The sequence below is a fragment of the Gigantopelta aegis genome, chromosome 13, assembly GCF_016097555.1.
Source record: "Gigantopelta aegis isolate Gae_Host chromosome 13, Gae_host_genome, whole genome shotgun sequence".
In the NCBI taxonomy this organism is placed as follows: Eukaryota; Metazoa; Mollusca; class Gastropoda; order Neomphalida; family Peltospiridae; genus Gigantopelta; species Gigantopelta aegis.
The window spans coordinates 24044718-24060004 of record NC_054711.1 but is presented as its reverse complement, the minus strand read 5'-3'; the positions used below and the strand labels follow the sequence as shown (position 1 = coordinate 24060004).

Here is a 15287-nt window from a genome sequence, read left to right as displayed (position 1 = left end):
AAGTCTATTTATTCTGTTAATATCATGTACCGATAAATAATTATTAAACATAAATATGCATTATACTTTGTACAATTATTTTTGTCTGAGGAAAGGAATATTTGAAGAGTTTCATCGCAAAAGGTGATAAACGCCACTATACACACCCAATCCTAAACACGTTTTATTCCAAACCACCACGATAAACGCCACTATACACACCCAATCCTAAACACATTTTATTCCAAACCACCATAAACACTACGTCAGTTTCTCTGCAATCTGTGATATATCCTCAGACAATCGTATCGCATTTTGCTGAAAACTGAATTTGAACTTGTATTTGTCTACGTGTGAACAGTGTCTCTGAGTGGTGTTCGCACAATGGTTCTTAATGTTTCGTTTATCGCGTTTTGCGATAAAACTCTTCATTTGGTCAACTTATATATTCACTCACCTCTTCAGCCAATCTGTGGAATCTGACCGACGTGATGAGGAGAATCCGCCGTCTCTCGAGCCGACTTGCGAAGCTCCGACAGACCGTGTCCATGTAGTCACGCTCGGACTTGATGTCGTTTGACACCTGGTGACCTCCGCTTATCATTTCCTCTGCTTCGTGTCGCAACTCGGCATACTGGCCATACGTATCCTGAAACATATAACAATACGAGCGAACATTTAATATGGTAATTGTGATGTCATATGTATCCTGAAACATAACAACACGACCGAACATTTAATATGGTAACTGTGATGTCGTATGTATCCTGAGAAATATTAAATAAAACATTTCCTGAGAAATATAACAACACAACCCAGCATACAATATTGTAACTGTGATGTCGTATGTATCCTGAGAAATATTAAATAAAACATTTCCTGAGTAACATAACAATACGACCCAGCATATAATATGGTAATTAATTGTGATGTCGTATGTATCCTGAGAAATATTAAATAAAACATTTCCTGAGAAATATAACAACATGCCCCAGCATTTAATATGGTAATTGTGACGACATACGTATCCTGAGAAATATAACAACACGACCCAGCATATAATATGGTAATTGTGATGTCATATGTATCCTGAGAAATATTAAATAAAACATTTCCTGAGAAATATAACAACACGACCCAGCATTTAATATGGTAATTGTGATTTCGTATGTATCCTGAAACATAACACGCCCCAGCCTTTAATATGGTAATTGTGATGTCGTATGTATCCTGAAACATAACAACACGCCCCAGCCTTTAATATGGTAATTGTGACGCTGTATGCATCATAAAACATAACAACACGGCCCAGCATTTAATGTGGTAATTGTGATGTCATATGTATCCTGAAACATAACAACACGCCCCAGCCTTTCATATGGTAATTGTGACGCTGCACGTATCTTGGGAAATAACAACACACCCCAGCATTTAATATGGTAATTGCGACGTTGTATGTATCATGAAACATAACAACACGCCCCAGAATTTAATATGGTAATTGTGATGTCGTATGTATCATGAAACATAACAACACGCCCCAGCCTTTAATATGGTAATTGCAACGTCGTATGTATTCTGAAAAATAACAATCCACCCCAGCATTTAATATGGTAATTGTGAACTGTTTGTATCATGGTTTAATATTTAAAACAATAATTATGAGATACCAAGAAGACATCAGTCTTTTCATTTATATATGTATATATATGTATATATACCAGTCATAATTATTCCAATTGTCTTACATGTTAAACTATGGTTATTATGACTTTTGTTCTCTATAGAAACCTACTGATACCACAGACAACAGGTTACTCCAACTGAATAGCAGCTACAGATCCATTTCCTATATACAGACAGGAGTCAAATCTGGTGAATTTTGAATAAAGACAGCCTTTAGATTGCACACTAAGTCAAGGCAATGAACACTGTGCTAAAAATAATTAAGTACAAACATGCTGACGTTAAAACATTTTACCTCAAAAGCACTGATACACTGAGCTTTAATTACATTAAAACAACTTGCAATGCATTTCTGAATATCCTTCCGTGTAACTTTAATAATAACATGCATTATGGTGCCAAAATACCCAATAGCCGAGGGGGGGGGGGGGGGGACATAGCTCAGTGGTACAGCGCTCGCTTGCTGCATGGTCAGTCTGGGATCGATCCCAGTCAGTGGCCCAGTGGGCTATTTCTCGTTCAAGCCAGTGCACCACGACTGGTATATCAAAGGCCGTGGTATGTGCTATCCTGTCTGTGGGATGGTGCATATAAAAGACCCCTTGCTGCTAATCGAAAAGAGTAGCCCATGAAGTGGCGACAGCAGGTTTCCTCTCAATATCTGTGTGGTCCTTAAACATATGTCCGACGCCATAGAACTGTAAATAAAATGTGTTGAGTGCGTCGTTAAACAAGACATTTCCTTCCATCCTTCCCAATAGCCGATGTATTTTTCATGCTGGGGTGTCGTTTAACATCTATTCTATGGTGCCAAAAAAAACGTCATCACTGTGCACTGAACAGACCAAAAAAACTCAACCCTGTTGTGCCCAATTTAGTGAGATCTAAAACCCTGACTGAAAACTCACAGTGCATTTGATTTCCAGTTCTTCGTGTCGTTTTCTCAAGACTTCCGCGGCTTCGTACGAGTCACCGATGTCTGCCTGAGAGGCCAGCAGCTTTTCTCCAGGTCCCAGAATCCAGTCAAGAACCTGAAAGAGTTGACGAGAAAATTCAATAACATGTGTTGTTGTTGGTGTCCGCAATAATTGTTTGGAATGCATAAGGAATGTTTATTTAAAGACACCTCAGCACATTTTACACTGGTATTATTTTTACACTAGGTCAGGACAAGAATGTCTTAACTTCAAAGTAAAATTGCTCATTTATAAAAATGTTGGTATGCTGCTATTATCAATAAATATCAAAAAATTTTCAGAAATATGGCATGACATGTTGTGTTTTATTCTTAATGCTTGTTTTCTCAATATGGAAATTCTCAAGATACATTTTTGTACACTACATACTGTTTTCATGTTTCCCTTCCAGTCACAGTGTTATTATTACATACCGTTTTGACATTTCTCTTCCAGTCATAGTTTTATTATTACATACTGTTTTGACATTTCTCTTTGAGAATGGCCAATGCAGCACAAATTGAAATTTTGAGTAAAAGTCAGTATCTATCTGTGATATTTGTATTTTTGCACAGTTCTTTACACTGTTTTTATTTAAATCTTGATTTTTTATATTGATGTTGATCATAGTTTGACACTTTATGTATTTTTCATGTTTGCATTACCATAGTTTGACACCCAATAGCCCCTTGTATTTTTTATTACATGCTGGGGTTTCTCGTTAAGTCATTCATTCATTCATGTTTCATTCTCTTCCAGTTACAGTTTTCCAGTCATTACTACATACTGTTTTGACGTTTCCCTTCCAGTCATAGTTTTATTACTACATACTGTTTTGACGTTTCCCTTCCAGTCATAGTTTTATTACTACATACTATTTTGATGTTTCTACATATTGTTTTGACTTCCCTCAGTCATAGTTTTATTACTACATACTGTTTTGACATTTCCCTTCCAGTCACTGTTTTAACAGTGTTATTATTACATACTGTTTTTACATTTCTCTTCCAATCATAGTGTTGTTACATACTTTCTCTTCCAGTCATACACTACATGCTGTTTTGATGTTTCCCTTCCAGTCATAGTATTACATACTGTTTTGACGTTTCTCTTCCAGTCATAGTGTTATTATTACATATACTGTTTTCCAGTCATAGTGTTCTTATTACATACAGTCATGACGTTTCTCTTCCAGTCATACATGCTTACATACAGTTTTGACGTTTCTCTTCCAGTCATAGTGTTATTATTACATACATGCTTTTTTCCAGACATTTTTTGACGTTTCTCTTCCAGTCATAGTGTTATTATTACATACTGTTTTCTCTTCCACATTGTTATTATTACATACTTTTTGACGTTTCTCTTCCAGAGTGTTATTATTACATACTGTTTTGACGTTTCTCTTCCAGTCATAGTGTTATTATTACACGTTTCTCTTCCAGTCTGTTTTACATACTTTTTGACTCTTCCATAGTCATAGTTTTGTTTCTCTTCCATTAGTTTACATACATACTGTTTTGACATTTCTCTTCCAGTCACAGTGTTATTATTACATACTGTTTTGACCGATTAGTAGCAAGGGATCTTTCCAGTTATGGATCACTGGTCAGTGCAAGTGATTTACTTCCCATTGAGTCAACAGTGTTATTATTACATACTGTTTTGACATTTCTCTTCCAGTCATGGTGTTATTATTACATACTGTTTTGACGTTTCTCTTCCAGTCATAGTGTTATTATTACATACTAATTTTGATGTTTCCCTTCCAGTCATAATTTCTCTTCCAGTCATAGTGTTATTATTACATACTGTTTTGACGTTTCTCTTCCAGTCATAGTGTTATTATTACATACTATTTTGATGTTTCCCTTCCAGTACATACTGTTTTGACGTTTCTCTTCCACATTTCTCTTCCAGTCATAGTGTTATTATTACATACTGTTTTGATGTTTCTCTTCCAGTCATAGTGTTATTATTACATACTGTTTTGACGTTTCTCTTCCAGTCATAGTGTTATTATTACATACTGTTTTGACATTTCTCTTCCAGTCATAGTGTTATTATTACATACTGTTTTAACGTTTCTCTTCCAGTCATAGTGTTATTATTACATACTGTTTTGACGTTTCTCTTCCAGTCATAGTGTTATTATTACATACTGTTTTGACGTTTCTCTTCCAGACATAGTTTTATTATTACATACTGTTTTTTTCATTTCTCTTCCAGTCATAGTGTTATTAGTACATACTGTTTTGACATTTCTCTTCCAGTCATCGTGTTATTAGTACATACTGTTTTGACATTTCTCTTCCAGTCATCGTACTGCATGTTCATGTTGAGCGAGCGATCTCGGCTCTCCAGCATGTCTCTCATCTTCTCGATGCGGTTCTCCAGGTACTGGATGACGCGCTTCGTCTGTTTCTGGGTCTCCAGGTTGTCGGGGTTCGGAACTACTTCTTCATCCAACCGGAACCCACTCTGTCGTGCATCATACTGCAGGTTCTCTAGCAGCTTACGACCTGGAAATAACAAGACAGAATGTTTGTCACACATAAAAGAAATTATGTATGCACAAAATGTTTTATTTCTTTTTACTACTTACCCCCATGAACACCTTTTATACATACCTCCATGTACGGACGGACATCAATCTTCCATTCTAAAAAGTACATTGGATACAATTTCGGTAGGAGCTTGGATTACATACACTGTAGATTTAACACAAAGAAAGAAAGAAATGTTTTATTTAACGATGCACTCAACACATTTTATTTATGGTTATAGTGCATCAGACATATGGTTAAGGACCACACAAATATTGAGAGAGAAAACCTGCTGTTGCCACTTCATGGGCTACTCTTTCCGATTAGCAGCAAGGGATCTTTTATATGCACCATCCCACAGACAGGGTAGTACATACTACGGCCTTTGATATACCAGTCGTGGTGCACTGGGTAGAATGAGAAATAGCCCAATGGGCCCACCGACGGGGATCGATCCCAGACCGACCACCCATCGAGCAAGCACTCTACCACTGCGCTACATCCCGCTCGCATGCTCTAAACGTGTCATTAAACAAAACAGATCTTAACTTTTGTTACAGTGGCAGCAAGCTCGGTACAGTCTCTTTAATGATTTTATTTCTGACCTTGTCGTATGACGGTCGTTGACTCCGTCATGATGGAGTCCTCGAAGAAGCGGTGTTGCCGTAGCGCCTCGAGCGGACTGGACTGGGGTTCGTGGGTCGAGTAGCGCTTGTGGATCTCAACCTCTTGCTCATCCAGGTGCTGCACCTCCGCTTCAGCATCATGAAGAAACTTCTCAAAATCCTGAACAAATTACAAGTTGAAAAATTATAGAAAGAATAACTAGTTAATGATGTAGGATATTGGCTTTATCCTGTGAAGGTAGGAATGGGAAATTTCTCATATGGCCTGAACAGGATACAGCTGATATCCTACGTCATTAGCGACCGTATATTGCTGTGTATTAGCTGACATTTAAGCCTCTAAATACCACTTAAAGAAGAGGAAGGAAGGAAGGAAATATTTTATTTAACGACGCACTAAACACATTTTAATTACGATTATATTGCATCAGACATAAGATTAAGGACCACACAGATATTGAGAGAGGAAACTTGCTGTTGCCACTTCATAGCCTACTCTTTTTGATTAGCAGCAAGGGATCTTTTAGATGCACCATCCAACAGACAGGTTGGTACATACCACGGTCGTGGTGCACTGGCTGGAATGAGAAATAGCCCAATGGGCCCACAGATGGGGATCGACCCCACACCGACCACGCATCGAGCAAATGCTGTACCACTGGGCTACGTCCTGCTCCCCCCCCCCCCAAAAAAAAATTATAGAAAGAATAACTAGTTAATGATGTAGGATATTGGCTTTATCCTGTGAAGGTAGGAATGGGACATTTCTCATATGGCCTGAACAGGATACAGCCGATATCCTACGTCATTAACTACCATATACTGCTGTGTATTAGCTGACTTTTTAAGCCTCTATTTACCACTTAGAGAAGAGGGGTCGGCCAATACACAGAGTCAACAAAAAATGTAAGAAAATACAGCAAAATATTGGCGTGTACGGAAATACGATACTAAAGAAAATGTGTTGGTAATCTAGGTTTCAAAACCTTACCGTTGTGTTATTTAACCAGTATTTTTAACAGCCTCTATTAAGTCCCATACAAGTATCCATTTGACTGTTTGATATACACAATAAAAGTTATATTTTATTTGAAAAATTAAATCAAATTTATTTTATTATTATTGTTGCAACTATTTCCGACAAAAGCCACTGACAAGTAGTACAAGTATTTGGTGCCAAATGTCTCACGTGATCAGAGCGGTCATCAAGTCTTTTCATGACTGCTGATATTTTGTTTTCAATTGCAGATTTAATTGGTCAGAACTGATAATTTGTACTTACCGTCATTGCTGATTCTGCAATTCCTAATAAATTATTAGAAACTACATTTTATTAGAGATGTCACCACTTATAAAATGAAAGGAATAGGTTGTGTTCATCATTGCAATCATCTATCGTGGATGTTAAATAATATTTACAACACCGTATAAAAGTGAAACTACATTTAACAGCTAGCGATGTCCATGTGATCAATTCAACTGAGAAATAAAAGAACAGAACAAAGTTACACCAACATTAGGGGATTTTTGTTTATAAACCTTTATTCTGTTTTTAGCTATCTTAAAATCTTTATTAAAATAGTTTTTGTTCATTGTACTTTGATCGGTTCACCAAACCAAATTCCCGCAATTCACTGTTGCACGAGACCAACACTCTGATTACCTCGATCAGATATATCTATATTTCTGCCCACTACGTAAAGGTTGAGTCAGCTTATACATCATACCATCCTTTTTGTACCAGATAACTGAGGGACAAACTAAGAGGTCGGCTTATCCACAGAGTCGGCTAATACACAGTGATATATGGTAGTTATTATCTTTACCCTGCAGACTGTAAACATTAAGGGGAAAAGCTATTATTTCTGTAATTTCAGCTGCATTGTACGATGACCTAGAGGTCAAATGAGCTATTTTGTAATATAGCTATGCGTGACATCTAAAGTCATATCCTGCTGCTATATGAATATGACTTTGCTTGATTCGTCATTGTAATCTGTCAATAGAAACAGTGGTTGCAAGATAACTTACAGTGTTTATCAGCTGATTACATCTATACAACGACTGCCACTCCACAGGACAAAAAACATCCTTGAAAAATTGTCCGTAGCACTGTCAATGATTTTTACCATAGTTTGACACCCAATAGCCGATGTAGTTTTCATGCTGGGGTGTCATTAAAGATTCATTCATTCATTCATTCATTCATTCATTCTCAGGGCTTTAGACTGCATTAAAGTCACGCCCACATTAAGTATAAATATGCTAACCTCATAATATTTCCCCTCAAAACCACTGAAACGTTAAGTTTAATTAGATTAAAATAACTCGAAATTCATTTCTGAATACTGACAATTCTCCAGCAGCTGTTAATGCCAGTACTGAACAAAAAACACCATTCCTGCACTCAGAAAAGACCAAAGTCCCCGCTGTGTCCAAATTAGTGAGAGCCAACTCCCTGACTGTCATTCCTAAGAGTGGTCTCACAAAATGTAACCCTATACAAGACAGAGCTCAATGGAAGTTCAGACAGTTTTATCATGCAATCCTACTACCTGTCACCCGATAACACCCATGTTATAATTCAAAGTCACTAGCATGATAACTTCGGCACTGTAATATTTATCAGGTCATTAGGAAATGAATTCTGCACATGACAGTGGGTGGAACAAATGCCCTGATAAGATGAAACCATAGTAACCTGATATTCTATCAGTCTGTTTTGTCAGTAATAAACATACCAGTCTGTTTTGTAAGTAATAAACATACCAGTCTGTTTTGCAGCCAGGCAGCATTGTTGTACGAGAGATAACCTCCGACGTCAGAGGTGAGCTGAATCTTGTCAATCTTGGTATGTAGTTGCTCTATGGAGATGAATTGAGGCTGAAATGACACAAACAGTTTCAATAAAACCCCTCTTTTAAGGTGTAATATCAGAATGTAATGAATAAACACACCAATGACAAGGAATGATACAGTTGCAATAAACACCTCTTTTTAAGTGTGATATCAGAATTTAATTAATAAACACACTGTGGACAAGAAATGATACAGTTGCAATAAAAACCAGGTTTAAGGTTTGATATCAGAATGTAATGAATAAACACACCAATGACAAGGAATGATACAGTTGCAATAAACACCTCTTTTTAGGTGTGATATCAGAATTTAATTAATAATCACACCACGGACAAAAAATGATACAGTTCCAATAAAAATCTCGTTTTAGGTGTGATATCAGAATTTAATTAATAAACACACAAAGGACAAGAAATGATACATTTGCAATAAAAACCAGGTTTAAGGTGTGATATCAGAATTTAATTAATAAACACACAAAGGACAAGAAATGATACATTTGCAATAAAAACCAGAGTGTGATATCAAAATTTAATTAATAAACACACAAAGGACAAGAAATGATACAGTTGCAATAAAAACCAGGTTTAAGGTGTGATATCAGAATTTAATTAATAAACACACAAAGGACAAGAAATTATACATTTGCAATAAAAACCAGGTTTTAGGTGTGGTATCAGAATTTAATGAATAAACACATAAAGGACAAGAAATTATACAGATGCAAGAAAAATCTGGTTTTAGGTGTGATATCAGAATTCAATTAATAAACACACTGAGGACAAGAAATGATACAGTTGCAATAAAAATCTCTTTTTAGGTGTGTTATCAGAATGTAATGAATAAACACACCAATGACAAGGAATGATATAGATGCAATAAAAATCTCTTTTTAGGTGTGTTATCAGAATGTAATGAATAAACACACCAATGATAAGAAATGATACAGTTGCAATAAAAATCTCTTTTTAGGTGTGTTATCAGAATGTAATGAATAAACACACCAATGACAAGGAATGATACAGATGCAATAAAAACCAGGTTTTAGGTGTGATATCAGAATTTAATGAATAAAAACCAGGCTTTAGGTGTGATATCAGAATTTAATGAATAAACCAGGCTTTAGGTGTGATATCACAATTTAATGAATAAACACACAAAGGACAAGAAATTATACAGATGCAAGAAAAATCTGGTTTTAGGTGTGATATCAGAATTCAATTAATAAACACACTGAGGACAAGAAATGATACAGATGCAATAAAAACCTGGTTCTAGGTGTGATATCAGAATTTAATGAATAAACACACTGAGGAAAAGAAATGATACATTTGCAATAAAAACCAGGCTTTAGGTGTGATATCAGAAGTTAATGAATAAACCAGGCTTTAGGTGTGATATCAGAATTTAATGAATAAACACACTGAGGACAAGAAATGATACAGTTGCAATAAAAACCAGGCTCTAGGTGTGATATCAGAATTTAATGAATAAACACACTGAGGACAAGAAATGATACAGATGCAATAAAAATCTCTTTTTAGGTGTGTTATCAGAATGTAATGAATAAACACACCAATGACAAGGGATGATATAGATGCAATAAAAATTTCTTTTTAGGTGTGTTATCAGAATGTAATGAATAAACACACCAATGACAAGAAATGATACAGTTGCAATAAAAATCTCTTTTTAGGTGTGTTATCAGAATGTAATGAATAAACACACCAATGACAAGGAATGATACAGATGCAATAAAAACCAGGTTTTAGGTGTGATATCAGAATTTAATGAATAAACACATAAAGGACAAGAAATTATACAGATGCAATAAAAATCTGGTTTTAGGTGTGATATCAGAATTTAATGAATAAACACACTGAGGACAAGAAATGATACAGTTGCAATAAAAACCAGGCTTTAGGTGTGATATCAGAAGTTAATGAATAAACCAGGCTTGAGGTGTGATATCAGAATTTAATGAATAAACACACTGAGGACAAGAAATGATACAGTTGCAATAAAAACCAGGCTTTAGGTGTGATATCAGATTTATCAGACATTTAGATGAATAAAAACAAGTGTGATATCAGAATTTAATGAATAAACACACTGAGGACAAGAAATGATACAGTTGCAATAAAAACCAGGCTTTAGGTGTGATATCAGAATTTAATGAATAAACACACCGAGGACAAGAAATGATACAGATGCAATAAAAACCTGGTTTTAAGTGTGATATCAGAATTTAATGAATAAACACACCGAGGACAAGAAATGATACAGATGCAATAAAAACCTGGTTTTAGGTGTGATATCAGAATTTAATGAATAAACACACCGAGGACAAGAAATGATACAGATGCAATAAAAACCTGGTTCTAGGTGTGATATCAGAATTTAATGAATAAACACACTGAGGACAAGAAATGATACATTTGCAATAAAAACCAGGCTTTAGGTGTGATATCAGAAGTTAATGAATAAACCAGGCTTTAGGTGTGATATCAGAATTTAATGAATAAACACACTGAGGACAAGAAATGATACAGTTGCAATAAAAACCAGGCTCTAGGTGTGATATCAGAATTTAATGAATAAACACACTGAGGACAAGAAATGATACAGATGCAATAAAAACCTGGTTCTAGGTGTGATATCAGAATTTAATGAATAAACACACTGGGTGTGACGTAGCCCAGTGGTAAAGCACATTTCACAATGTACAAAGTGAGACCTGACTCGCCTGATGAGCGGTCGGTCTGGGATCGATTCCCGTTGGTGGACCCATTGGGCTATTTCTCATTCCAGCCAGTACACCACGACTGGTATCTCAAAGGCCATGGTATGTGCTATCCTGTCTGTGAAATGGTGCACATAAAAGATGCCTTGCTTCTAATGAAAAAATGTAGCAGGTTTCATCTCTAAGACTATATGTCAGAATTACCAAGTGTTTGACATCCAATAGCCAATGATTATTAAATGAATGTGCTCTAGTGTTGTTGTTAAACAAAATAAACTAGATGAAGATTATATCAGAATTACCAAATTTTTTATATCAAGACTTATATAGCCAACATGCTCTAGTGATGTTGTTAAACAAAACAAACTTTAACTTTTCCTCTCTTAGACTATAATGTCAAATTTACCAAATGTTTGACATCCAATAGCCAATGATTAATATATCAATGTGCTCTAGTGGTGTCATTAAACAAAACAAACTTTTAATTCTGTACATACTGAGGGGGCCGGACATAGCCCAGTGGTACAGTGCTCGCTCGATGCACGGTCGGTCTGAGATCGATACCCATCAGTGGGCCCATTGGGCTATTTCTCGTTCCAGCCAGTGCATGACTGGTATATCAAAGGCCGTGGTTTGTACTACCCTGTCTGTGGGATGGTGCATATGAAAGATCCCTTGCTGCTAATCAAAAAGCGTAGCCCATGAAGTGGCGACAGTGGGTTTCCTCTCTTATTATCTGTGTGGTCCTTCACCATATGTTTGACACCATATAACCATAAATAAAATGTGTTGAGTGCATTGTTAACTAAAACATTTCTTTCTTTTTTTTCCTAATGCCGATGATTAATAAATCAATGTGCTCTAGTGGTGTTGTTTGTATATGTTTGGCTATAACTCACCTCTATGTTAACACTGGGTTTCTCTCGTTTCAGACTGGATCTTCGGTCATAGTCTGTCTGAATGACAAACACCTGCTTCAAGTACTCCCCTAGTGACTGCTGGAAAATAAATCAAACAACACAGTAAGTTAACTATCAAAATAAATACATTGTAGTTTACTGTATTACAGTAGATCAGACCAAACTGTCAAAAAATAGATGGGAGTGATTAATTATTTCCGTAACTTAGATTAAGGGGAGCCATTTAACGATATAGACAATAACTTACAAGTTACAAGGAATTACGGATTATCTGTCCTGAGTGAAATTAATGTTTACGAGGGACAGATAATCCTAATTCCGAGTATCGAGTGGGTTATTGTATTTATTACCCATAGTGTAAATAGTTTAGAAACTTAAAACTTTAAACTTCTTACATGACACAAACTATATAATATACAAGACGAGAAAGTCTGAGGAAACTGATGACGTCACGAATGAAAAGCAATGACGTCAAAAGCTATCTTTAGGTACACAAATCAAATGTAAGCAAGGGAGGTCACATCCGTAATGAACTGACGTTTCTAGTGGGAAGTGAATGAACTACAAAGAAATCAATTTAGAGCAAGAACATTCACTGTTGTTTGTAAAATCTCATCAATGAGAGACTTGACAGTCGAGGAAACCGATGACGTCACCAAACTAACGTCATGACATCAGCGGGGAAAGATAGCTTCTATCTTTCCCTAGAGAAAGACAGAAAATATATTCACCTGCATCTCACTGTCCATATAGGTAATAAAATATCATATTGAACATAGATTTTTAATTCTTCTGTAGTATTTGTTTTTAATTCACATGCTACAGTGTATACCAGTGTTACTAAAACTTTTAATAACAACTAATAAACTTAATTACAAACCTTCAAACATCCAAGAACTGTGACCAAGTTGGACCATGATCCATCTCGGCTGTCAATCACCACTGAGAAGCCCCTTCTCTTGTACTCCTCGCTGGGGACCTGGGCGAGGTACTTCAAACACATGGTGATGTCCTGTGGCGAGAAGTCTCCTCGCTTCCCATTGGCTGGAAACGTGATCAGCGGGCCTCCCTGTGGGTCATGACCACCTTAAACAAAGAGATCAATAAATCAATAAATCAATACCGGATTCGGTGGTGTTATGATTATGCTTCGGACATAAGGCTGGAAGGTACTACATTCACAGCCTGGTACTGGTTCCCACCCAAAGCGAGTTGGGTAGGTGTAAGGCCACTATATGTACATCCTCTTCTCTCTCACTAACCACTAATAACTAACCCACTGTCCTCGACAGACAGCCCAGATAGCTGAGGTGTGTGCCCACGATGGCATGTTTGAAACTTAATTGGATATAAGTACACAAATAAGTTGAAATGAATGAATTTATGAATGAAGGAATAAAGGAATGAATGAAGGAATGAATGAATACAAATAAATAAATAAATAAAATAAATACAATTAAATAAATAAATATATATATAAAATAAACACAATTAAATAAATAAATAAATAAAATAAATACAATTAAATAAATAAATAAATATATATATATATATAAAATAAACACAATTAAATAAATAAATAAATAAATAAAATAGACACACAGACAGACAGACAGACAGACAGACAGACAGGGAAACAGACAAACATAAATTTTAAAAGAAAAAGTAAATCACGTAGTGATGGGCATTGGTTGAAATTTTATAATCGATCATTGGTTATAATCACCCGGTAACAACTGATCAACTTTAATTTATACAGTCGAATCCACTTTATTGCATATCGGTTCATAGCATAAATTGGCTATCTGCATATTATTCGGCTGCATAGAACCTTTTAGTATTCAACCAATACAAATTATATTGCATAACTGAATAGCTTTATAAAGACATATCCTTCCTTCTGAGATCGTGTTAACTAGTATAGTAATGTTATTAACAATCTGTTAACAACATTGCTGATATTCAGAAATGCATTTCAAGTTATTTTCTGCCCCGAGTTGGGCCCCTGGCCTCCAGAGGCCGAACCCTGGGGCGAACATGCTCGAAACCCTTGTGGTATATGAGCATGTTAAAATATTATCAGATTGGATCAAGTTATTTCAATCTAATTACAGCTTATTAAGACTTCAGTGGTTTTGAGGTAAAATGTTTTGAGGTTAGCAATGTTTATATTCAATTTGGGCTTGCACATTTTGTTTATCACCTTGACTTTCGGTGCAATCTAAAGCCTTGAAAATACAAATGTACAGCATTGGCTGTGGCGTCTCATCTGCAACAGTGGTGAAGTGGTCAAACCATCAGACTTAAGGCTGGCAGGTAATGGGTTCACATCCTGGTAAGGGCTCCAACTCAAGAATGGTGTTTTTTTATTTTATAAGGTCAATTTGTGTGTGTATTCTTTTTTGGGGGAGGGGGGGGGGGGGGAAAGAGGAGAGAGAGACAGATGTCAATGCACTAACTTTTCTGTCAATAACCACTAACACTATTTACATCTGTCCTGAACAGACAGTCTACACAGGACTGACATGCCTAAACCTGGAATGGATATAGACACGAGAAAGCTGTGTGTGCTTGAACCCACCCAAAGTGCATTTTAACAGCTCAGTGTGTGTGTCTGTGGGGGGGGGGGGGGGGGGGTGGGGGGGGTAGGGGGTGGTAGGGGGTGGTAGGGGAGTGTAAAGCCATTACACCAACATTTAACCATTAGCCCACTGTTCTAGACAGGCATACCAGATTATCTCAGTTATATACTTAGGACGGCATGCATTTTTACACATGTAAGCAGGTAAATCAAGTTAAAAAGAAAGAAAGAATGATGAAAAAAAAGAAAGAATGAACGAACGAACGAATGAATGAACAAACAAATAAATGAAAGAATCACTTAAAGAATCATTGAATGACTTGCTGTTAAAAAGAATGAAGGAAAGAAAGAAAGAAAGACAGAAAGAAAGAAAGAAAGAAAGAATGAAAGA

General features: G+C 36.1%; 1 protein-coding gene across 1 annotated transcript in view; it reads right to left on the bottom strand.

Moving 5' to 3' along the window:
• LOC121387235 (titin-like) overlaps positions 1-15287 on the bottom strand; it is a 481073-nt gene that overhangs the window by 436986 nt on the left and 28800 nt on the right. Inside the window, exons 4-10 of the mRNA XM_041518261.1 lie at positions 13196-13401; positions 12295-12393; positions 8563-8676; positions 5773-5953; positions 4917-5143; positions 2574-2696; positions 437-628 (exon numbers count right to left, since the gene is read on the bottom strand). Coding sequence (XP_041374195.1) covers positions 437-628; positions 2574-2696; positions 4917-5143; positions 5773-5953; positions 8563-8676; positions 12295-12393; positions 13196-13401 — 1142 coding nt within the window. The remainder of the gene's footprint in view (positions 1-436; positions 629-2573; positions 2697-4916; positions 5144-5772; positions 5954-8562; positions 8677-12294; positions 12394-13195; positions 13402-15287) is intronic.